The sequence below is a fragment of the Apis florea genome, unplaced genomic scaffold, assembly GCF_048593485.1.
Source record: "Apis florea isolate Af1SG1 unplaced genomic scaffold, ASM4859348v1 contig_3203_pilon, whole genome shotgun sequence".
In the NCBI taxonomy this organism is placed as follows: domain Eukaryota; kingdom Metazoa; phylum Arthropoda; class Insecta; order Hymenoptera; family Apidae; genus Apis; species Apis florea.
Genome location: NW_028256723.1, coordinates 5,887,657 through 5,913,861, shown reverse-complemented (window position 1 = coordinate 5,913,861; position 26,205 = coordinate 5,887,657). Strand labels below are relative to the sequence as shown.

At 45.9% G+C, this 26,205-nt stretch overlaps 1 protein-coding gene across 1 annotated transcript; it reads right to left on the bottom strand.

The window, feature by feature from the left end:
- Positions 1-1,729: 1,729 nt before the first annotated feature.
- LOC147657182 (uncharacterized) lies at positions 1,730-25,567 on the bottom strand. The gene is made up of 3 exons (XM_086911088.1): positions 25,480-25,567; positions 24,505-25,019; positions 1,730-4,834 (listed from the first exon to the last, which is right to left on the bottom strand). Exons 1-3 carry the CDS (start codon positions 25,565-25,567, stop codon positions 1,877-1,879), a joined length of 3,561 nt encoding a protein of 1,186 aa, XP_086767214.1. The 3' UTR covers positions 1,730-1,876.
- Between the last annotated feature and the right edge of the window lie 638 nt (positions 25,568-26,205).

Genomic DNA, 26,205 nt, shown 5'->3' with positions numbered 1-26,205 from the left:
TTTATCACAACGATGATAAAATCAGCCCGGAAGACCGAAACGAGGGCGCGTTCGATCCTTCCACTTTTTTCTCTCTCGCAATCATCCCAATCTCGCGCAATTTTTTTTTTTTTTTCTCCCCTCATCCATCGTCTCTGTTCGCCGCCTCAAAAAAAGAGAGAGAGAGAGAGAGAGAGAGAAAAAGAAAGAAACAAAAACAAAGAAAGAAAGAAACGAGAGCAGCGAAACTCGCCGAATAGACGGATTCTTCCACCACTGTTCGACCAGTTTTTCTTCCCTTTTCGAAATTTTCCACGCGGATTGTTTCGTCCATCTTTTTCTCTTTCTTTTTTTGTTTTTTTCGAGATCCAATCTCCAACCAAACCGATCGATCACGCGCGGGTCGAAATTTGCAGCGGAAAATGGCCGAGGATTTCCGAATTGACTAGAGACTGCAAGCACCTTCCGTTTGAGAAACTGGCTCGTTCGGATATAGACGTCGCCGCTGGCAAGATTCGTTTCGAATCACCTGGCTCCGGGAGAGAAAGCCACGGAAGATTTCGAAAATTCTCGGAACGAAAAGGACGAAACAATCCCAAGAAGAAGAAGAAGAAGAAACGGTCGAGAACTTCGATATCGATTCATCACAGCAGGGGATGATAATAGCCGCGGAAAGGGATCGGTCACGAGCCGCCGCCGGTCGACAGCAAGGACAGGTCGCGGTGGGCCTGCGGGTCCTTCGAGTGCGCGTCTCTCACGGCTCTCGAGGCGAACACCCGCTCGCAGCCGGGTATCGTGCATCTCGCCTCCTCTTTCCCTCGGTCCTCGGCACCCGGGGAGGAGGACGGCGAGCCGGGAAGCCGATGCCTGTTCCCTCCTCCTCCTCCTCCTCCTTGCTCGTCGCGAGTCATCCCGGCGAAATGATGATGATGGTGATGGTGGTTGAAGCGCGGATGGGCGAGGCCGTTGAGCCCGGCCAGGTGAGTGGCGAACGTGGAGAAGGTGGCTCCCAAGTGAGGCGGCAGTAGAAGAGGGTGGGGGGGTGGTATCCTGGCGGCCAGGTCGACCGCGGCGGACGGCAGGGGGGCGGGCGTCAAGGGATAGGCGCCGAGGGCGCAGCCGATCCCCGCGTCCGCGTACAACCTCGCGAGGAACTCGTTGTGCAGGAGGTGCGGCGTGGTGGCGTTCGTGGTCGTGGTCGTGGTCATCGTGGTCATCGTGGTCGTTGTCATCTGGGCCTCGTCGAGGGTGGAGGGGGGCGGGTGGTGGTAGGCTGGCGGCGGGGGGCTGTCCGACGACGTGGACAAGAGTTTTCTGTGGAGGTTGAGGTTAGCCGAGTGCCTGTCGCGAGATCTCTTTGAGGGGAAGGCAGCGTTGCAGCCGTCCACGCTGCACCTGTGCATCAGCTTGAGATGCACGTTCTGGTAGTGGGTCTTCACCCCGAAATGGTTTTGAAACACTTTGCCGCACGCGGTGCACCGCCTCGGGTTCTCCCTGTCGAGGGGCACCTCCCGGGTGCTGACGAAGCCCCCGTTCTCGTAACGGGCGTACGTGATAAGGCTATTGTCCGTATCCGTGGCCGCTGTGGAGGGTGAGGCGCTGGATGAACGAGAGCCACGTGAGGAATTGTCCATGGTGGTGGTCTCCTGGTGGGTCGTGACGGTGGTGGTGACGGGGCTGGTAGAGCCGCGGCCACACCTCGAACCCGCCCGCTGCATCGTCCCCCCGGTGTACCGCCGCTGCATCGCGCGACCCTGCGACAAGGACTCGAGTTGACGCAAAGTGTTGGTCGAGGAGTCGTGGGAGAGCGTGTCGTCGCCTGTCGTCGGACGGCTGTCGACCGAGCTCGGGGAGGGATCATCGGGACGCTCACCTTCCTGATTGCGCAGTGCCGCGTTCACCTCCTCATCCTCCTCCTCTTCCTCCTCCTCCTCCTCCACATCCTCCATCGCCTCCTCCTCCTCTTCCTCCTCCTCTTCCTCCTCCTCCTCCTCCTCCTCCTCCCCCTCCCTCTTTCCTTCTCCTCCGCCTCCCTCTCTCTCTTCGACGACGCTCTAGTCGTAGCCGTGGTCGTAGTCGTCGTAGTCGTCGCTGTTATCATCGTCGTAGCCGTGGTCGTGGTCGTCGTCGTCGTCTCTTGCTCTCGCTCCTCCTCCTCCTCCTCCTCCTCCTCCTCCGCCTGTCTCTCTTGCTTGATCGCCTCCTCGCACTCGCTGTTCCTCGAGACGAGGAGGGAGTTGCTCGTCTCGTTGGCCTCCTGGCCCGTCTTTGGCTCCGGACTCGTCTGCCTCTTCGTCGGCGACTTGACGCTGCTCGCCCTCGAGCTCAGATCCCGAGGCTCGTCCTGAGGTAGATCCACCACCTCTCCCCCCTCCCCCTCCATCTCCTCCTCCACTTCCTCCCCCTCCCCCTCCGCCCCCACCTCCCCCTCCTCGTCGTTCTCGCGCTTGCGGGAGGCGGGCGAGCGGGAGGAGCTCGACGACTCGCGATCGTTCGACGGATTGTTGTTGTTGTTGGTGTTGGTGTTGGGCGAGGAAGAAGGTTTCCTCCCCTCGGCGCCGAGTCTCGACATCGACATGTCCTCCGGCTGGCTCTGGAACTCGCCCACCGAGGAGGGGATCGTCGCCATCGCGCGTTCCTCGTCGTTCGACGAGTCCCCGTCCGTGGACGAGGAGTGGATCTCGGTTAGGACCGCGCACCTGGTCGGGTGCTGCGACTTCCTCTTCCTCACCCCCCTGCTGTTGTGCGCCGAGGCGGTGCCGCTGTTCACGTTGGAGCGCCGATGGTGGCTCACCACCGAGTAACTCTGCTGTTGGTGGGCTCGGACGGTGGCCGGGTGGTCCTCGTTGTCCTCGTTGCTGTCCGCGTTGCTTGCCGCGTCCTCGTCCCCGGCCATCGCCCGATCCGCGGCGAAGCCGTCGTACAACTTGGGTCTCTTGGCCAGGCTGAAGTCGGCCGGTTGCTCCTCCTCCTCCTCCTCCTCCTCCTCGCGGAGGGCCGGCGGCAGCAGCCTGGAGGAGGAGGAGGGGGGCAGGCTGCTCGCGTCGTCCTCGGCCACCACCACGATCCCCCCGTCCTCGTCCTCCTCCTCGTCCTCGCCGTCGGCGGGGCCGGTGGCCTGGGTCGAGGGCGACACCACGTCGGCCGCGCTGTTGTTGCTCGAGTACGACGCTCCCCTAGCGGGGACCGCGGTCGGGGCGACACCCTGCTGCTGGTTCATCCTCCCTGGCCCCCCCTGCTGGACGAGGGAGGACGAGGAGGCGTCGTCGTACGGGGGCGGCCTTCCCCCGGCCGGCTGCGGGCCCTGCAGGTCGAGGTGCTTGAAGTCGAGGCCGCAGAGGGAGGCAGGCGAGCGGAGGTCCGGCGGCGGGGTGAGCAGGGGGAAGGAGCCGAAGGGGAGGTGGTTGAGGCCGGTCGCTGGGACGGGGAGCGCGACCTGGGGCGGGAGGACGAGGGCGTGGGCCATGGAGGAGCGGCCGTCGTGGGGCGAGATCTTGCGCCTGAGGTGGGGCGAGTGCAGCTTCGGGTTCGGGTTCGCGCTGTGCCTGTTCCTCGACCTCCTCGAGCTGAACATCATGCTGCACCCCTTCACCGTGCACTGGTGCATCTCGCGCAGGTGGACCGCGCTGAAGTGGATCTTCAACGCGCCCTTGTCGCAGAACGTCTTCAGGCACACGTTGCACTGCACCCTCTTCTTCCCCGTGGTCGGGTTGATGAACGGGGTGCCCAGGTTCGGGGGTATATTGCCGGAGGCGCCCCACTGCCCTGCCCCCGGCCTCTTCCCGGGCGAGTGGTGGGGCTTCCTGCCCGGGATCCCCGGCGGCCTGCCCAGCGGGGCCGCCTGCAGGGGGGGCAGGGCCGGGTGCTGCCTCTGCCCCTCGTGCCCCCCCCTACCCTCCGCCCCCCGCCTGCTCAGGTTGAGCGCGCTGTCTGAGCAGCTCTCGTCCTCCTCCTCGTCCTCCTCGGACCCGAACTCGCTGCTCTTCTCGCCCCCGCTGTGCACGCTGTCCGACTTGGTGGCCGCCATGGGCGGGGGTGGGAAGTGAGCGGGGAAGGTGGGGGGCAGGGCGCCCGAGGAGACGGCGACCGAGAGCGGGTGGCCGAAGTTGAGGGCCGAGGAGGAGACGGGGGCGACGGGCGGTATGTGGGGCCTCTGGTTGCCCGGGTTGGGGTGGTGGGGCGGGCTGTGGGGGCTGTTCCTCATCATCGGCTTGCGGCTCTGCAGCAGTTGGTCGGCCACCGAGGTCGAGGGGGGCGCCGGGGGCGCCGGGGGCGGCGGTGGCGGCGGCGGCGGCGGCGGCGGGGGCGGCGGTATGGGCGGGAAGGCGGGCAGGCCGAGGGTGCCCAGCTTGCGGAAGTCGAACGGCTGCATGCTCTGGAGCCGGTTGAGCGGCGACACGGTGAGATGGGGCTCGAGTCCGGGCGCGGGCGGCGAGTTGGCGGCCGCAGCGGCGGCGGCCGCGGCCACCGCGGCCGCCGCCGCCGCCGCGCCGCTCGTCGACGAGGTGGAATAGTGCTTTTGGGCGGTTGGCGAGATGGAGGGGTGCGAGGCGGAGGAGGGAGGAGGGGGAGGGTGAGGCGGCGGGGGCAGGGGCGGCGGCAGCCTGGAGCCGGGGGGCGGGAGGCCGCAGTGGAGCAGGTGCAGGGGCGGCGGTAGGTGCGCTAGCGGCATCGTGGGCGGCGAAGGTCGTCTGCTCGGTGACATAGCATCCGTCCCCGGCGTCCCGGCGGCCAGCAGCAACTGCTGCACGAACGGGCGCGTCTCGGCGAATCTGAGGAACTGCTGCAGCACCAGCGGCTCCTCTTCAGGAGAGCAGATGCTCCATCGGTCCAGCACCGGGCCGTTCTGCGAATCCTGCGCACATCAAGCAAAGTTTCCTTTCCTTCATTTTTCCTTCGTTTTATTTTCGTCGAGAGAAAATCGATCGAGAGATAAATCTCTCGTTTTCTTATTCGAAACGTAAAAGATTCCCTGGCGAAGGGATGATTTTATATAAGAGAGAATTTGTTGTACCGCGATAAGATAAGAAGAATTTCTCTTCGTAGAATTCTTCGTTGAATCTTAACTTCTTGAGAGAGAGAGAGAGGGAGAGGGAGAGAGAGAGAGAGAGAGAGAGAGAGAGAGAGAGAGAGAGAGAGAGAGAGAGAGAGAGAGAGAGAGAGAAAGAAAAATAAAGCTAAACGTAGACTTATAAATTATAAATCGTTTTATGCACGATCGATCAATTTTTTTTTTTTTTTCACCCGTGACGTCAACAAAAGAGAAAAATCACGCAAAAAAAAAATCCCGCTCGTGTGTGTCAAGGCCGCTCGTGCAACGAGGCGTTTCAAAAATCGTGCACAATGTTTTGTGCGCCGATCTCCATTCGCAAATCGATGGATTAATCCGCTTCGAATCGAATTTATATTACCGAGATGTTGAAGAGAAGAAGAAGAAGAAGAAGAAGAAGAAGAAAAAAGACGGACGAATATTTCTCTTCCTAATTGCAACGCGAAACCTTATAATAACAATTCCGAAAGAAACAAAAAAAATGTTTATTCGTGGAAGGCCGGCTTACGTAATAAGCCCCTCCTCGCGCTCGATTAATAAGAATAGGCGGACCGATTTATTCTCTTTAGCGCAATAATTAGTTCTAGACGAGTTGTCGCGGCGAAACGCGTTGAATCGATCCCGATTAATGAGGGAATGGAATTACCGACCAATCTCGCTCGTTAACGATAACGAACCGGGTTTAATGTCGTTGCGAGGGAACCGAGATCGAGGATTGGAAGTGATTTCGGATTCGAATATTAAGAAAAATCGTGATTGCAATTTGCAAGAAAAAGAAGAAACCGATGGGAAAATTTGTTTAGACGATGTATCGTGTTTCGTCGAGAAGAAGAAATAAGCGAAAAATTCAAAGTGGAAGTGTTACTTGTTTAGGGTAGAATTGGCTCTTCTTCCAAATTGGATCTCCGGTTAATTTTTAAGGCAAATGGATAAAAACAAACGTTTCCACGTAACGGAGAAACGTATGTCTATTATCGAGTAGTGGCTTCGGTCAAATGTTGGGGAAAAAAAAAAAAAAATCAAGAGACGAAATTAAGAAAGCGAAGAAGAAGAAGAGAAACAGAAGAAGAATCCTGCTAATTGATTCGTTAGTGGAGCTGGCTAATGAGTATTTCACGCATGAAAAGTCACGCGTTCTCGCGAGAGGTGTTCTTATAACCGACATCCAGCAAGAAGAATATAAAATAAACGAGAGGACGACGGAAGAAGAAGATTGGATGCGAAAAAAAGGAAATACTTTCCTACTACTATAAATTTCTTCTGTCGCGTCGACGCGAACACCGCGCCATATATATTATTTTCTTCATTAACGTCTCGACGGCCGTAAGACCGTCGTTAATTCAACGTTGAGAAGAAATCGTTCCTTTTCTCCTTTCCCCCCCCCCCCCCTCTCTCGATTCTAGAAAACAACTCGACTTATGAATAAGGAATAAGGAAAGCGGCGATTTCCGTCGTTTCATATTTTTCCCCATGCTCATTGTTGGACGACGAATCGACGTGTTTCTCTTTCGCGTTTCTTGCGTTTCTTGTTCCGAATCGAAAGACGAGATCGTTTTTTCCTCTCTCGAACCATTCATTTTTATCGAAATTGGGAATCGGATCTTTAAGGATCTTTGGAAACCTCGTTGGTTGGACGAAGCTCGGCGAAGAGAATGTTTACAACCGAGACTCGTCTGTTTCGGTTCAAAAAGTTTAAATTAAGATTCCTTCTTTTTTCTCTCCCTCGAATATTCGGTGCAACGTTTACGCAACGTTTTCCAAAAATATTTCGTCTAACCTGTTATAAACAACAAAGAAAACAGAAATGTGCTCGCACTTTTATAGACATTAAGAGGCATTAACATGACTTAACAACCAGCAAACAACGAAAAGAAGAAAGGGGGGAAAAGTATCAAATAAACCCGTGGAAGAATTATTTTCTTCTAGGCTTGGAAGACAGAGGTTAGGAAGAATCGTCTAATAATCGTTACAGACGATATAAAGTTCACTGAAATTGTATTTAATTGAATAGTCGCTAGCAGTAATATTTTCAGTTGTGTGACCAAAATAAAATCTTAGTCGAAAAAAAGAAAAGAATCGAGAAAAACCATCCACGATCGAAAGCGAAAGAGGTTGGAAGAGATCGTCTCGAACGAAGTTTAAAAAGAAAATGAGAAGCGTGAAATGGCGGTCGTTACGAACCCGCGTTATAACTCGGCCGTTTGCGTCGATGCGAAAAATATAACGCCTCGAATTTCGTGAGAGTGGACGTCGTGTGTGCGTGCTTGAAGAAATATACAGCGGGACGCGAAAAGCGTCGCGGCGCGGTGCCGTCCTGCGTTACGTCGAGGCCCGCGGTATGCGTAAATATACAAGACCGACGCCGACCCCCCCTCCCCCCTCCTCCCCCCCCCCCTTTCTGAAAGAAAACCGTGTCTCTAACGCTCCGTGGATTCTCCATCAACTTTGTTCGATCTTTGGAGAAACTTGTTTGATATTCGCTATTCTTATCCCTCCTGTGCAGGAGAAAAGATACATGTCGGATCGGTTTTGAAGAAAATTTCTGCGCGTGTTTAACATATATCGACGATATATATATATATATAAATCCCCTTTATTCGTCCCAAAATTCGATGCAACGTAATTTTTAATATATAATTTCGAGATCGAGCCTCACGGTTAAGATGGAGAAAAACTTGCAGATTGGTTGGATGGATTGGTGTCGCAATTAGAACGTCGGCATGATAGTTGTCGAACGAAGGCTTGTTCATAACGCGTCGTCGGAAGTGGAAGCTTCCGCCCGACGGTTTTATATTTAGCGTTTAGTCGGCCGCAAAAATCTTGCGAAATCTTACGTATCTGCGATTCTCGAGATACGTTCTCTTCGAGGTGAAAGAAGAAGAGAGAAGAAACAGAAGAGGAAATTTTTCGCTCCTCTTTTCGTAGATCCTTTTTTTTTCGTTTAAGATTTTTCCGAGGATAAGTTTATCGGGAGGAGCGTTTTTTTTATTTCTCCAGCTCAATGAAAAGTTGATCTTTGCTCTGGTGGCGGCTCGAGGAACGTTTTGGTGCCAACGGAATTAGAGAGTTTTTGGTGCTCTGTTTGGTTTCTTGTTCCCACAATTGATTAACGATCTTTTAAGGAAACACTTGACGGGATCGTGTTAAAATTCTTCCCCCTCAAAATTCGGTTTTCTGCGAGGTCAGTGTCCTCGCACGCTCATCCCGTAATTCTCCGCTCGTTAGTCGTTCGTTCGCCGCCCCGATGCTTTTATTGCCTCTCAACGAGGACGAAGAACTCGATGATGTTGCGTTCGATTGGAAATTTTTACTTGGAACAAGGTTCAAAAGGGCAAGTAACGTTCGAAGGAAGATCGGTTCGATTATCGTGAATTTGTATTGTCCCTTTTTGGTCTTTTTCATCATTGGACGAGGAATGGTTAATTCGAGTCAAGGGATTATTATTATACGAATCTTGCTAAGAAGATTGCTATTCATTCATCCAAGTTTTGACCAAGTTTTACATCAGGAGCAGTTACAATAATAAATTTGCACGGAAAATTATTCAGACGAAATTTTCGAATCTAAAGTAAATTATTGAAATAAATTGCAACGGTGATTACAATTCTTCCCGGTTACGAAAATCTCGCAACAGTTTCTCAATATTTCAATTTCCATCAAATATCATCGCAAAGAATTGTTATTAACATTGAACTTTAAATATATTTTTTCCCTTTTAATAATTTCTCGATATTCGCGCAATTCCATCAAATATCAACCATCATCACAAAGAATTGTTATTAACACCTTAACTTTGAACTTCAAATATTCTTTTTTCCCTTTTAATAATTTCTCGATATTCACGCAATTCCATCAAATATCAATTACTATCACAAAAAATTGTTATTAACACTTTAATCTTGAATTTTAAATATTCTCCATTCGACTTAACAATTTCTCAATATTCACGCAATTCCATCAAATATCAATCATTATCACAAAGAATTGTTATTAACAACACCTTAACTTTGAACTTCAAATATTCTTTTTTCCCTTTTAATAATTTATCGATATTCACGCAATTCCATCAAATATCAATTCCTATCACAAAGAATTGTTATTAACACTTTGAACTTTAAATATTCTTTCGACTTAACAATTTCTCAATATTCACGCAATTCCATCAAATATTAATTACTATCACAAAGAATTGTTATTAACACCTTGAAATTTAAATATTCTTTCGACTTAACAATTTCTCAATATTCACGCAATTCCATCAAATATCAATTACTATCACAAAGAATTGTTATTAACACTTTAATCTTGAATTTTAAATATTCTCCTTTCGATTTAACAATTTCTCGATATTCACAAAGAATTGTTATTAACACCTTGAACTTTAAATATTCTTTCGACTTAACAATTTCTCAATATTCACGCAATTCCATCAAATATCAATTACTATCACAAAGAATTGTTATTAACACCTTGATCTTTAAATATTCTTTCGACTTAACAATTTCTCGATATTCACGCAATTCCATCAAATATCAACCATAATCACAAAGAATTGTTATTAATACTTTAATCTTGAATTTTAAATATTCTCCTTTCGACTTAACAATTTCTCAATATTCACGCAATTCCATCAAATATCAATCATTATCACAAAGAATTGTTATTAATAACACCTTAACTTTGAACTTCAAATATATATTTTTCCTTTTAATAATTTCTCGATATTCACGCAATTCCATCAAATATCAACTACTATCACAAAGAATTGTTATTAACACTTTAATCTTGAATTTTAAATATTCTCCTTTCGATTCAACAATTTCTCGATATTCACAAAGAATTGTTATTAACACCTTGAACTTTAAATATTCTTTCGACTTAACAATTTCTCAATATTCACGCAATTCCATCAAATATCAATTACTATCACAAAGAATTGTTATTAACACCTTGATCTTTAAATATTCTTTCGACTTAACAATTTCTCGATATTCACGCAATTCCATCAAATATCAACCATAATCACAAAGAATTGTTATTAATACTTTAATCTTGAATTTTAAATATTCTCCTTTCGACTTAACAATTTCTCGATATTCACGCAATTCCATCAAATATTAATCATTATCACAAAGAATTGTTATTAACAACACCTTAACTTTGAACTTCAAATATATATTTTTCCTTTTGATAATTTCTCGATATTCACGCAATTCCATAAAATATCAACTACTATCACAAAGAATTGTTTTATTAACCTTAATCTTGTCAATGTTCACGCAAACCCCATGCAAACGTCGCATTTATCAACACCTTATTAATCTTGAACTTCAAATCAACTTCGAGCGACAATTTCCATTCCACCGCAAGCCGCACCAAGAATTCGAGGCAACTCGAACGAGACGGTTCCAAAGTGGTTACGTAAATTCGAGAAAAACGGATCTCACATATCCGACCAATTCGAGTAATCGACTCTTGGTCCCACGAACGCCACGGTTCTCAGACAACTCGGGGCCCGTTTAGGCGTTCGTTTCACGTAACGACGATCGTTTAGCCATCGTCCAGGGGCGGAAGAAACGGAGGAAAATCCAAAACGTGAGAAATATCCTCGCCGTTCTGACTCCGTTGTTGCGCTTTCAAGAGGAAACGGAGCTCTCTTTTTCTTTCGTAAAGAGAGAGGGATCTCGTTCGAAGGTGAAAGTTTTGGTGTCTCGTTTTTCTCTCTTTTCTGCATCAATCAATCCTTTAAAATTAAACCGAGAATTCGCACAATATCCCTCCCCTTCGACTTTATTCCATCCAATTTCCTATACGAACCTCTCCCAAATTTATTCGAGGAACGAAATTCATCGACGACACAATCCGCAGCACGCGCTCGAGAAAAAAAAAAAAAAGAAAAGAAGCAGTGGAAACACTGGAGAGAAAGGGAGGGGAAGCGAAAACGGATTCGAAATGGATTCGGGGGACAGGAAATTGAAGAGCTCGGGGGCAGAAGGTAATGATCGAAGCGGCGGTAACAGTCGAATTAGCGAAATCACGCGTACGTGAGAGCAATCGGTAAACCGTTGATACCATATAATCGGTAATATCTTTCCGCACGCTAGAACGTCTCTTTTTGCGGTTGGCCAACACCACCTGCGGGCGATCGCGCCGCTTCCTCTCCATCTTTACACGCCGCTTTTTGGCACATCTAATGTCCTTTAAATTGGCCGATGAACTCGAACGTCGCACCCCTTCCTCCCCAAGATTTTATTAATTTCCACGACCGCTGATGGGATAATGATAATGATAACAGACCAGGAGGACGTTGAACCTGTGCGTGCGTGTGTGTCCCATTATTTTCATTCAGTGGAATTTTAAAGATTTTCGATCGAAATGGGACGAGACGAAAATAAGAATCGATAGAGAAACGATTCTTTGGAGATCGGATTGTTTTCGCAAGCTGTGCGCTCGTTCCTCTCTTATCAGGTGGAAGTTAATGGCGTTCGAAGGTGGGATGAAAAATGTGCGCGCGAGGAGGGGGCGAAATTACCATGGCGAGCGGCAGCGTCACTGTCAGCAACGGCTTGTTCGTGCGTCATTTACCGCCCCTTGAATCGCCCCCGGTCACCTCTTCTTACGTATTTTACATTGTGATCATCGCAACTCCGTTCTTACATCATCGTCGATCTTTGGTCGAACGAGAAGAGCGATTTCGGGACTACGCACTTTCGTCAAATTATCAATAATAATTTCGAACGTCCCTCCCATAACTTTGTACAAAGTTTACGTTAACGACGAGACCTATTACTTTACGCTCACATCACGTTTCCATAATTTTACCATATAAAGTTTATACGCCGATATATGGTTAAATAAACGCTACTCAAAAATTCTTTCCATAATTTCGTATAAAGTTTATGCGTCGAGACTCGATTTTGTTATACGGTTAAATACGAGACATTCGTTCGAAAAATAATGTCAAAGACACTTTCCATTTTATGTAAAGTTTTGTGCATACACCTTGAAAGATTGACACTCGATATTACTTTACATCGTGTTTTCACAAAGACACGTTTTCATTGATATGGTTAAATAAACGCTACTCAAAAAGACTGTTTCCGTAATTTTATATAAAGTTTATACGTCTCGATATTACTTTACGTTTGTGCATCACAAAGACTACTCAAAGAGACTCTTTCCATAATTAAATTTATACGTCAAGTCTCGATATTGTATGATTCACAATTTTCTATAACTCGCTAATTCAATATTACTTTGTGCTTATACATCACACGTTTTCACAACCATATGATATTTTTTATATAAAATTTACAGACTCGATATTACTTTACATTTGTACATCCGTGTTTTCACAAAGACGGATTCACGATAAAACACGCGACATATCCGAAAATTAATGTCAAAGACTCTTTTCATAATTTTATATAATGTTTGTACCAAATCAATATTACTTTATATCACGTTTTCACGTATACAAACGCGACATACTCAAAGAGTAGTTGTTTCCATAATTTTACATAAAAATTTACACGTCGATATTAGTTCACGTTCATTGGCCACGATACGCGCGACATTCGAAAATTATCTCCAATTAAATCTTCGCCCAAACGGTGATAAATCCCTGCGCCCTTCCTCGCGCGTACGAATACTTGACCGATCCAAAGGATTTACACGCGGGTGTAAACAAAGGAAAGGAAACGGCTGGCTAGGAAGGTGGGTAATTTAAACAAAAAAATAAATGATCGCCGGTGAGAATCGGAACGACGCGAAGAATCGCGTTTAACCGCGTTTCGCCGCCGCTCCTCTTCTTCTCACGGAAAACTCGTCATAATGAAATCGCCTCCTCTCCAATCCCCCATTATTTCGCCTCGAGACTCGAAACACACTGAGAAGAGAAGAAACGTTGCGCAACCGTTGTCTCTCTCGCCGCTTCTCGTTTTTCAAACGCGCCGATCTTATCTTCCATGCTTTCGATTCCTCCCCGACCCATAGAGTTTTAATCTCGATATCCTTAATTTCAGAAACTCGTATGCTAACAAAGGTCAGCAATCCAAGGTAACGAGGAGACTAGAATGTAATCGTATTAATGGCGATTTATTATAATGGCGGTTCCTCGATACTCGCCAATTCGTGGAAACGAAATTTTGGAATTTTGAGAGTGTATTCCGCTCGTTCAAACTCTCCGACATTCCGAGAATTCTCTTCGATTTCTAATCTAAAAATGTCGCACCACACCCGGCCCGGTTCCGCTCAATGGACGCCCATAAAACGTGCCTTGAGCGCGAAACACGTTTTCGTTTTCGCTACTTCAAACAAGCTCGATACGAAATCACCGCCGAAACCGTAAGGGTATATCATAAACATTCGAAAATAAAGGAACACGTCACGGGGGGAGAAGAATGATCGAAGAATCTGGAAGAATTCTCTCGGACAAACGATCGAAGGAAATTTGATAATCAATGCACGCTTTCCTCGCGAGAAACACGCGAGAAAGATCGATACGCATAATTAAGCAAGAATGCATCGTCGTTAATTCGTTGGGCGTGCACCATTCGTCCTTTCGCCACCCAATCAGTCCTTTAATTAAGTCTCCGCCAATTACCGATCGCGAAATTGTTCGATCGTAATTATCGCGAGCTTTCCATCGGGACAAACTTTTTCCTTTTTTTTTTTTCTTCTTCATTTTTCCTGTTCGTTTCGCGGTTGATAAAATTATAAGCTGTATTTATTCGTCCCGACTGGTTTTTAATTTTTTTCTGAAATATTTCGAGTTATTAGAGAAAAAATCGATCAAACATATTTCCGATACTTTTTACACAAAACTAAAAATATATTTGTACATACATCAAAACTCTCTATAACAACGCTTTTCATTTTTTAAAAAATTTCCTCTTTTCTACGTAAAAGTAATAAGATAAATACTCGTCTATTCTAGAGCGATCAACCGCACACGTCTATTCTCTACTTACATCGGCCAGAACCATTCCGATTTCGATTCTCAAAATATCCACGAAATATCTTAATCCCCGAGATTCTTCAGCCTCTCTTTTCTCTTACTCCATGAGAAAGGAAAAATCCTTCCCGTCGATCGGAGCGCGTGCACGCGTCGCGGGAGAACCGACGCGACTCCTCGATCCACGACGGAACCGCACTGTCAACGCACGGCGTATCCGATCGCTGCTGCCATCTGTCGGCGCGATCGCGAACGATCCGCGTTTCCCTCCGAAAGCGGCGGCGATCGACGGCAATGCCATCCGTGACTGGACACACCGCATATGATTTCACGGCCGGTGCACCGCGCCGTCTTATTCGTGTGTAGAAATCGTGAAGATCTCGCGTGGATATCCGCCTTTAAATTGGATTGCGGCTACCTGCGCTCTCCCCACCACTCGACAACCGTATCCTCTCCTCCGTTTCGTTTCGGCCTGTTACCCCGCGCGTTTCTCCTTCCGTCTGGCTGCGCGCGTACGTGCGCGCTTTTTTTCCACGTTTTTTTCTCTCTCGTTCGTTTTTTTGCACGGGACGACGACGACGGCGGAGCGTCGAACGCGTTGATTTCGTTACGTAAGGCAATTTCGGTTATTCCTCGGACAGATTTTACAAACGGGTGATTTCGATTCTCGAAAAAGGAAGGAGATGTGTGTTTTCGTTTGTTTCTCTCTCTCTCTCTCTCTCTCTCGAGGTCGAATTATTCGAACGGTTTCGTGTCGCGTCTCGATAATCACGAGACGGGATATTCGGCGTTCTTTAAATCGGTCGGCAGATTTCAATCATGATTGGCACGCGTTTCTTTCGAAATTTGTAAATTTGTACGATTGAGCGGGGCGGGCGAGGCGATAGAACGGTAAGTGATAAAAATAAGTTACGTTTTATCCTCGTCGAAACGAGGATTAAAGACGCGAAACACGTCGAACATCTCTTTCCATTTAAATTCGCGATATTAGTCACCGCGAGCAACATAGTAAATAACGTGTATTTACGTTACATCCGTGGAATAATTCCGAGCGTTAATATTTGTTTTCTTATGTACGCGGCCAATATATTCCGATATATTATGAACGTTATGCAAAAATTTAACAAACACCACAGTCCGTGCTAAAAGCCTGCTCACGCTTGAACAGGGTTAGACGCCAAAAAACCCAGATCCTTAACTTAAACATCACGTTTCGAGTTCCAAGTTTCGGAAAATCAATTTTATTTCGCATTAACTCCTCCCCAAATCCCAAAAGTCTGTTCTCGAAGGGAGAAAAGGTGGAATCGCTTCGATATCGTTTATCCCTCGATTCGAACGATAATTTCGCGGCGTCCCCTTTGCGAGGAGGACAGAGGCGGTTTCAATCAGTTACAGCCGCGGGAGAGCACCGTGATTACGCGGCCGGGACGGCATTAAACACTGGCATTACGCATTAGTACATTAAGAAAAAAGGCTTGGCTGGAACGTTATCGGGGCCCGGGATCGGCCACCGAATCGAGAACCTCGCGGTCCACGATCGTTAATACTTGTTGCCCCTTTTGTTTCAACCGCGAATCGAGAACCGGCCATTAACGATCGATATCAACGGGAATTTCATCCTTCTCCTCTTCTTTCGCTTTTTGCCTCTTCCCCCGTCTCTTCTTTCCTTTCGTTTCGATCGATGGTCGAAACCAAAGACCAATGCGACTTTGATCGAACCGAGCATTCCTTCCTCGCGAATTTTGGAAATTTTTGGAAAAATTGGCAAGTTTTTTAAACACGAAAGGCGAAGACAAAGAGGAAGCGCTTCGTGCAAATTTTCTGCCAAGAACAAGAAATTTTTTCCAACACCGTCTTTTGCCAGATTAATCTCGAATTTTTTGCTTCTACGAATTAAAAGTGTGTTAAAAGAATTTTTTTCATCCTTTGATCTTTAACTATTCGTTTTATTTCTTAAGTTGTTAAGTTGTTGCACAAACGCGAAATTAAACGTTTCCTCGACGAGTGTGAGCAGCGTTTTGGACATCGACGTGACGTGCAAAGCAATTTGTATCGATCGAGCCCAAAGTCCTTGAAACACTCGAAACTAACTTTTTAGGTTATTCGATTTAACTGTGTGAGAAAAGGCTGGCCACGGTTTATACTCTGAGATAAAACTCGCAACAACTTTTTTTTTTTTTTGTCGCTTCGGCCACTGTATAATTACTCGCATACTAAACTTGTCACGTAATATATCAGAGGCCTCCAACGCTATAATTATCCAATGGCTTAACACCGGACTTTTCGTTCGCTTACACGACACTTTCCACCTAACACCTTCAATCACCAATTATTTACACGAACGAGCCTTTAATCCTAAATTGCCCGTTTAAAAACTCGCACACGATGCATCCTAGGCAAAATCCTCTAGGCTCGTTTTTCTTTTTTTGAAAAAGAGATTAAGATTAGGCTTGAACTCGATCAAGCTGGCTGTTACGTACTAGCATTTCGATCGATCGAATCTTTAAAAATTATTTATTATAAATAATTAGCAAACGAAGGTTTGGAATAAAATTCCAAAACAAGATTTTTGTCGCGATGTGTGTCGGTCAAGAAACACTGCGATACACGTGTTCGAACAATCGAGCGGCTAAAAATAGGGTGAGGAAGATTGCACGTTCGAAAAGTTCTTTTCTCGAGATTCTCCATTTTGTTCCACCGCGAGTTGCTGCGCAGTCGGCGCCGTCGGTTCGTCAGGTGACGATCGTATCGACGGAAAATTCAGCGGTGGAAAAAAAAAAAGAGAAAAAAAGAAAACAAAAAAAGACACGTTAATGCAGGCAGAGATATATATTTCTCTGGTCGAATTGAAACGTAACGCGTCACGCGGTTCAAAGCTGGAACGAGAGAGCGTGCGTTGAAACGCAAACGCTTGTCAGCGGTATCGCGCTTTTGACGTTAATTATATTCGGGCCCAGCGATGAAGTTGTACAATCCAACGTTCGCCGTTAACGCGCTCCAAATACTAGCGTAGTATCCTTTCGTTTATCGTTTCAAAACTCTGCTTTCTGTTCGCGATTTTTTTTTTTTTTTTTTTTTTTTTCTATCAACCGAACCTTTCCTCTCTATAAATAAACAACTCGTCGAAATTTGTTACAAAATTGTTACAAATTGCGTGGATCAAAAAATTGGGGGGAAATTATCGCGAGATATTATCGTATATTCACGGAGAACATATTCGAGTCTCGATCATCCTTGGATTCTATCTGAATTAGAAAAAAGATTAATTTCGAAGCTTTCGATTCACACACAATTGATCTGACCTCTTTCTTTTTTTTTTTTTTTTACCACACACATTTCAACTGTTCTCACAACGATCGCGGCAAATATTCACCAGTTTTTCGACGATTTCAACCACCATCGAAAACGCCAAAGTCGAAAGTCTCTTATCTCATCCACCGTCTCTGCGCGCGCATTCGTCCTTCTCTAGGAGTGCAGGACGTGCTCTGTAATTTACGGTTTTGGATCATGCCTCCTATCGAGGCGGGGTAATGACAGGTCGATCGGCTCCATCCTTTCCGCTCTCCCCGTCCACTTATCGTTCCCACTTTCGATCCCACGTGTCTCTCCCTTTCCACTTCTCGTTTCTCTTTCTCCTATTTTTCTTTTAATCCCAGAAATCGACTCGTTCCAGATCCAATTCCGTCTTCGAGATCCGTCGCGAACAGAATTTGAAATCGCGGGCTCGTCCTGGCCAAGTTTCTCAAGCTCGACGAAAGGTTTGAAATACAACTGATTGCATTGGAATTTTCGGTTTTCTAAATTCGACTGGTTAGATGGTTGTACGGAGAGATTTGCGATTTTTCGATCGCAAAAGTTGTTCTGGAAAACGGAGGGGGGGGGGGGTGTGGAAGATGGCGAATTTCCGTTCCAAGGAACGTGAATCGAATCGAATCGAAGGCTGGTGAAGGGGGGAAGTTAAAGTCACAATGCAAGGTTAGTCGTAACGTAATTCGCGATTATCATCGTGAAGAGGAAAAGAAGAAGAAACGATGCCCACGCGAATGGTATAGTTCGAAGGCTATTGTATTTCGAGGAAAATAGGAAGGAACCGGCAATCTGTTGAATGAAATTGCGAATGAAAATATTTTCAAATTGGGCTTAATCGCGCGTTAAACAAGTTTCAACGATAAAATTGTTCTGCAATCATATCTGAATTAAATATATAAGAATCTCGACTTTAATTCCAGATAAAAACAATTCGCAGGAACTGCGATCAAAATCGGAAAAAAATCCGCGACTCGGCATTCCGTTAAAATCTCTCGATCATCTAGAAAACCGTGGGGCGGCGTGTCGATCGATCTGAAATAATCGGCCAGATGGCGATCGCTTCGGTCGCTCGATAACATCTGATCGGCCGGTTTATTAGCGGATGGCGGCGTATCCCCGTCGTTGACAGGCGTAATTGTACGAGCTGGTTGTACACTCGCGTTTATTGGGGCGGCTCTGTTCATTCCATACGTGACGAATTTATCCGCCAGCAGAAAGGGAGGGGGAAGAGGACAATTTTTATAAATTTCTATTAATTTTTATTAACGAATTCCCTTCGATTTTGAAGAAGAATCCGCGAAAAAATGGATCGACAAATGGCGTTATTTTGCGCAAAGGTGGAGCAAATAAGATGGCGACAACATGAGATGATGATTTTCGGGACGAAAATTTGAAAAAATTCATTTTAACAGCAATTTGCAAGAGCACGAAGCGAATTGTTCGAATATTCGCAGGGGTGAGCCACGTGAGATGGTTTGAAAAAATTCATTTTAACAGCAATTTGCAAGAGTATGAAGCGAATTACTTGAATATTCGCAGAGGCGGGCCAAGCAAAATGGCGATAACTCATGATTTTTGAGATTCCGAAAATTCCGAAAAGAATTCGATAAATAAACGAAGCGAGTCGCCTTTTATCTTCAATTCTCTCGAAAATTTCAATAAATTTCCCGGCAAACAGAATTATCAGAAGCAAAAATCCTATATCATTTACAGACTGGGGTAAAGTACCTATCTTATTTTTTATAATTAATAGATCACACTTCCTTTTTAATATTTGATTCTGATCTTTGTTCTTTATTTGATTCTTCTTGTGAATTCACCATCTTAATTTCACTTTCTGATAATTGTTCCTTGTCTTTTTTGTCTTTCTATTTTTTTCTATAACGTTTCTTAGATTTTTGTTTTTCGAAATTTCAATTGTTTCTTCCGATCAAATCGCTCAGATGTAGGAGTGATTGGGGACGCATTGTCCCTGAAAGCAATTGGAGGAGTTGACACTCCCGCTCAACCCAATGGATAAATCTTCTTCGACTGTTGATACGTAAATCCGATGTATCCTGTTGTGAATTTATAGCTATATAAATTTGACGCATCGCTATTTATATTTAAATCATTAGGATATTCGGCCTTTCATTTTATTTTTCTGTTCTTCCGTTTCGTTGGAAATGTCTTTAATTTAATTTAATTTCTGCTGGAGCAACTGACATTTCATCCCTCCCCCAAAATAACAACACCTTCTTCTCACGATGAACTCTGCCAGATCTCCGTGGCGACGTGACGAGGAGAGGAGAGGCATCGGTCGCGAGAGGCGCGACGCAGAAAATTCGGTCGTAAATCGAAGGCAGGTTTCTCCAAACCGTGCATCCAGGTATCCATCCGCGCAGTTAAACGCCTCTCGCTCCCAAGCGAAACCCCTACCGGATTCCACGGCTGTATCTCGGCCGCCGCCGCCGCTTGTCGTGCGAAATTGCCTTCCGCCTCGCGAAACTCGTGCTCGATACGGCCGCGGATATGATTTACCGTTTCCACGTCCGCAACTCCTCCCCCCCTCCCGCTGCAAGAAGATGGCAACAAGATAGAACGCGATCGTTCCACTGTTGGAGCAAAAACTCTTTCCTGAGTTTACGTTCTTACGTTTTTCTTCTTCTTTTTTTTTTTTTTTAGATTACAGGCTTTGAGGATCGAATTTATTTTGGGGGGGGAGGTGATTTTGTCGATAACAGAGAATATTGTTTACCCTCGAAAGGATTATTTTAAAACATCGAAGGGACGAATTGAATCGACGGTACGTAAGTAAATTATCTCGAATCCTTCCAGTGGAAGGAAGAATCGGAGAAATTCTTCGAAGGTTTGAGAGAAGAAATCTTGCAGGTTTGCTTCGTGCATACGCGCCGCCAATTTGCAAGAAGAATATATATATATATATATATCTCGTAGGTGATATTTTTAGAAAGTGAAATTATAATTAATCTCGTCGCCGATCGTTTCAAACGATCCTTGAGAGTTTAATCGACGAGTAGCTTAGTTCGACAAGCAGTAATTATACAATTATCACGAGCGATTTGCCATTTTCACGATGGAAAGAGCGTAGGAGCTAAGAAGCTAGAAAATCCTCAACTCAGAATTATTATTATGTATTATTAACTCGAGAGACGATTCCTCCGTAGAATTCGCCGATATTCTTATTAAAAATAAAATATTGCTCCATAAGGAAGTATCGTTTAAACATATTTGTAAAGTAATCGTCGTATACTTTCGATGGATCGTACGTGCAAATGATTCGAGAGATCGGTATACTCACTTTGTGTATACGTATCCGTATCCATCACACTCCATGACACTTTTATATGTAGGAAAGCAGCCTTATTTTCATAATTCGCGAAATAATATTATTTATTCGTTCGATCGAACCGAGCCAATTCTCTTCTCCTCCGATCGTTCCAATTGTGGAAACTAATTTTTAAAGCCCGAATCACACGAGGGAATTGAATACGTCGATTCTATGATATGCTCGACAGTGGTGCCCTCTCCAAGTCGGTTAGAAAAATAAAGAATGGAACCCGGCCAACCGCATTCTTCCCTCTGTATTTTGCCCGCGACAATGTCGCCCGCGGACGTTCGTCACGATTATTGGCCGACAAATTGTTGCGCCTCGCTCCTTTGTCGAGACTCGTCGGACGAGTTTCGTGCGCGGTAGCAAAGCCGACGACTTTTAACGTTCGAAGAAACTCTTCCTCTTCCCTCCCGCTTTTCCTCGAATTATCGATTCGCTTCTTCTCGGATAAATAACAATATCTATTATTAGGCTAGAAAATCTTCGATTCCTCGGCGAAATTTCATAGATGAAGGACACGGAGACGATAACGAGCGCGGGATATCTGGCGATAATTGGCCGTGGACAACGTCCATTAACGATCCGCTCGTCGATATCGATACTCGAGGAACTCGAAAAACTCGATCTACCAATCCGCTTTTTGCTTTTTTTTTTTTTTTTTTGCAATTTTAATTGGTCGGAACAAGCTTGTTCGGGAATCGATCTCTCGAAATTTAATATTAAAAATGCGGCCAATTCGATCGATCGTGGAGAACAGCCTTATCTCCTCCCAATCGAATTTCCAGCCGATCTCGATCGCTGCATGGACGGTTCCTCGATCGAAGGAAACAGGTTTCCACTCTCCTTGACATTTGCCTAGGAGTATATATATCGCGACTGAATCGAGGATTCAGGAAGAATTATTGAAAGGAGGAACCGGCCAGGCCAATTATGGATAGGTAGATCTCGTCAATAAGGATTTATTCCCTCTTTTGGTTCGTCGAATCAAATCGAATTGAAGAACAGAGAAAGAGTTTAATGCTCGAGAAGATTTGTCCAATTTCAAACGAGAAACGAGTTGTTCTTGAAACACGATGAAAACGGGAAATTATCCTCGATACACAGTCTATTCGTCACGGAGTTATATTCACGGGACGACACTTGGAATCAATCGTTTTAAACCGTTTCAATCGGGATCCGAAATTTCGGGCGCGTGCTATTCCCGATCGAAGATGCATCGGTGAAAGTATCTCGAGGCGTGTTAAATATCCTATCGCACTTTCAACCGCCAACCATCGGAACGAGGCGTCCCACGAATTTCTTCGCATCGCGACACCTTTCCACTCGGATTCTTCTTTCAACACGACCAGCTTCCGTGGAGGAAAAACATTAGCTTTCTGACGTAACTTGGAAAATAATTGCACAGATATATATATATATACAATTTCTAGAAAGTATCGATCGAACTTACGAGGAAGAACACGTTTGACTAATTGCGCAACTATTTCGATCGAAAATCGATCATTTCTTTTCTCCGATTGATCAAGCATATCAAAAATAGATTTAACGAGCGAAGATCGGCTTCGAACTTTAATTTTTCCAAACAATATATCTTTGAAACGTAGTTAATTTCGCCAATTTTCCCGAACAGGGCGCTCCTGAACGGACTTCCAAGATCTCCCTCTTTCGTATTCTCGACACGTCCCGCCTCGCACGACCTACGACACTCGCCGTGATACCTTCCATCCAGTTAAAAACATTCAAACGTTTGTTCTACAACGAACGAGGGAATGGATTTATCTTCACCAAAGTATTTATCAATTTATCATTTTCGATCTTCTCTCCTCTTTCCGCGAGCCTTCGTCCTTTCCTCCCCCTCGATCGATGAAATTCGCACGAGCACAGGCGCGTACAGAACCGGTTCTCCGTACATACGTTTTAATTTCACGCTGACATCGGCGCAATTCAGTTTACACGGATACTGGCCATTTTCTAGCTTCGCCACGCCGATCGTGGAGAAACGAGAGAGAGAGAGAGAGGCGCAGCCAGAGATTGATACGCGCGTATTTTCGAAGCGTGCGTTTCCCAGAAACGGCGGATTTCTTTCGATCGATCGAACGACCGACGGCTTCGATCGATCTTGTTCCATCTTTTCGCGAGAAGATGTTTTCGAAAGAAATTTCCAAATGATCGATTTTGTTTGCCAATTTTTTTTTTTTTTTTTGGAACGAAAGAGACTTCGTCGATCTATTATCTTGGAATAGAATATTGTTATTCTCGAAATTTTGGGAACAGAATTAAATATTTTTCTTAAATATCGATCGCACGTGACGTTTTAAGTCACCTAAAATTTTCCTTTGACAGTTTTGTGTATATATATATATATATATATGATAAAGAAAAAGTATAAAATTGTAAGAAAAAGTGCTCACGATTGACAGTTCCATAGTGGATTAAACGATTAAATTCTTGGGAAATAAAGAAAGGAAGCTTGATGTAATAAGTGATGAAAAGTTATTTCTTGTACGTCGCAACACTTTTTTATACGTCCATCGTTGTACGAAGTTCGAGAATCGAAGGAGATCGTCATGATCACTTTTCGAGGAATAAAAAAGAAAGGAAAAAAAAAAAGAAGAACATCTTCTTTGGATTTGGAGAAATTTCTTAGTCAGATTGGCGATCACTGCGAGACTTCTATTCGTCACTGACAATTTCACACAAACGAAAACGAAAATTTCAATTTTTAGAAGAAAAAAGTGGAGAAAAATCTTGAGAGCAACGAGGAAATTTTCTCGAAGAATCGAAAAACTTTTATAAAGTTCGTAAATCGCGACACTTCGAGTCCGTCAATCACTGTCAGTTCAATTTCGGCACCCACCGAACTTTCAATCCTTTCGTATTGTTTCGCGTGCCAATTTATTAATTAATATGAAATTTGCTTATTTCTGTTTTTCTTTGTTCGCGTATACACTTTTTTTTTTCAAAAAAAAAAAAAACACGCGAACAACAGTTTCACAGTTTTTTTCGAAAAATCGAAAGAAAAGAAAAATCAGTCCTTTGCTCGGCAAAAAATCACCCAAATTCGCGGAAATTCTCATCGCTACTTCCATGTGATCGGGCACCACCATGCACTTCTTCACGGCTCTCACTTTCAAACACAGTTCCTTCGATATTTTTCCTCACTCCGTGTTCTCTTTCCGTGTTCTTTTTCCATTTTTAGATTCACAGACATGATTCGCTTCTTGCGTTCGACACTGCGCGATACAATTTGACACCTCGTTTCATCACTGATCGTTGAATCGATGAACACTGCATCGGTTGCGTTTCGATGGTGGTGATCGAAAGGGAATCGATAAAATCGTCGATATAAACTTGGATCGAGACGTAAAACTGAACGTAAAAGAATACCTGTCACTTTTTTCCATTATTCGGTTTTTCTCATATATTTGGGATCAATGCCTAATCGATCGGTCGGTCCATTGTTCGTCATCGAACTCCTTATTCCACTGCTCTATAGTTCTCATCAACGTCACATTGCCGTATTTCCTCGTTGTATCCATCGAAATCATTGATTCATCGAGCTTTCCGATTCACCGCTGTCACTGTGCATCGCCCTACTATGCCTTCCATTCGATCGGTAAAATCGTCCAACTCGGGCCACTCTCTACTACTCTACTCCACAACACTCGTGTCACGCGGCCGTCATCGTCATCCGTCGATAAGTCAAAGTCGCGCACATTCCGTCTCGTAATGTCACTTTATACGTATCCTCAGTCGTGTCCAGTCCGATCCTATTCCTCCCGCGACCAAAGACTCTCATCAAAAATCGACTCTCTTTCTCCCTTTCCCCTAACCCACGATGCGACGACGAATTCTCGAAAGAGTGGATCGACTCACCTGCAGTATGTATCCCCGCGTGTAATCCTCGTACGTCCAGCCGAATGCGGCTAGTAAACGTGTCACTTGCGCGTGCTGCAACTGGTTGAACAACTGATCGAGCAAGATCTTAAGGCGGATCGGTAGTGCGCGCGAGCCGTACAGTACGAGGGATGCGACGTCAAACGCGGCCGTCGGCTCGACACACTCTGAAGCCGGTGGCCTCTCCTCCTTCTCCGCGACATCGCCTCCACCACCAACACTGCCACCACCACCACCGCCACCACCACCTCCACCGTTCCTCTCCCCACCACAGCTCCCCCCACCCAGTGCCGCGCCCCCACTTGCATCACCACCTCCGCCTCCTTCCCTGGACGCAGCGGTCGCCGCCGCCGCCGCCGTCGTCGTCGTCGTCGTCGTCGTCACCGTGGTCGTCGGCGTCGCCTGCTTTACCCTCCCTCCGCCGCTTTTGTCCTCCCTACCAGTGGCACGGGGGCTGGAGACGACATCCCCACTAGACGACAGTCGCGCCAGCGCTGCAACACACAGTGGAAAAGAGACGGGTTAGAAAGAGAGTCGTCCACGTTCGTTCGTTCGTTCGTTCGTTCGTTCGTTCGTTCGTTCTCGCCGGATTAGCGCGTGTGTTGGTGACCGTGGACAAACGCCCCCCACCACCGCGCTCGGTGGCACCTCCCACCCCCGCGCCACCTATTCCCCCCACCCATTCCTCGTTCACGGTTGCTGTCCTTTCGTTTTGTTCCTGCGTTTCGCGGCCTCTCCGTTCCGTATGTCTCTCTCTCTCTCTCTCTCTCGCTTCTGTCTCTCTTTCTCTCCGTCGAGGTATCGTTCTCGAGCACAGCCTAGGGTCGCCGAGGGTACTTACTTACCCCCACCCCATCGCCGCCGGACTTGCCCCCACCATCGTGTCGTGTGTGTTACCAACACGAAACCACGTCACGGGCCACCGTTACCGACACGCACGCACACAACTGCGACCGATAGTTCCACTAACACCGATACGCTTCTGCTTGCTACCAATACTGCGAGCTGGAATGTACGACCGGTCGCGATGCATCCCCACCATTCACCATTTTCTCATGAGACTCGGCATCCATCAACCTGCTGCTGCCGCCACAGTGTCTCGCTTCGTACCAGCCGATCGCTGCTGGCGCGCGATGCAATTTCGAAGGGATGCGTCTTCGGGTTTTCTTTCGATCCTCTCCTTTTGACAATTTTTAGGGTTTACGTTTTTACTTTTCTCGCGTGGGAATTTTAGTTAGCAGAGAATTCGACAATTATTGTTAAACGATGTCGGACATTAAATTATAAGCATATTGTTTAAAAATAATAGCCTACGATCGAAACTTTTGCAATATTCTTTCTGCCCGAGATTTCTCAATTTTTCGGTCGAGCAAAAATTTTAATATTCCCTACATATATATATATATATATTAAACAAAGAGTTGATATTCCTTTTAAGATTTCATCACTCGTTAACTACGAACCGAAAGGATCGAAATTCCAATTTCGAAATTCGTCTGACCGTACTTTTCTACAAGTATCGTGCAAGTGTTGAACAATCCATCGGTCGGAACGGTAGAACGATCGCGAGGTAGTTTCACGAGGGAAAACGCCTGCGGTGCGCGTTGCTTTCTCAGAGACACCGACACCGACGTATATAGTCGTCGGGACGGCGACTCGTAAGGTCTCGAGGCGCTTTCC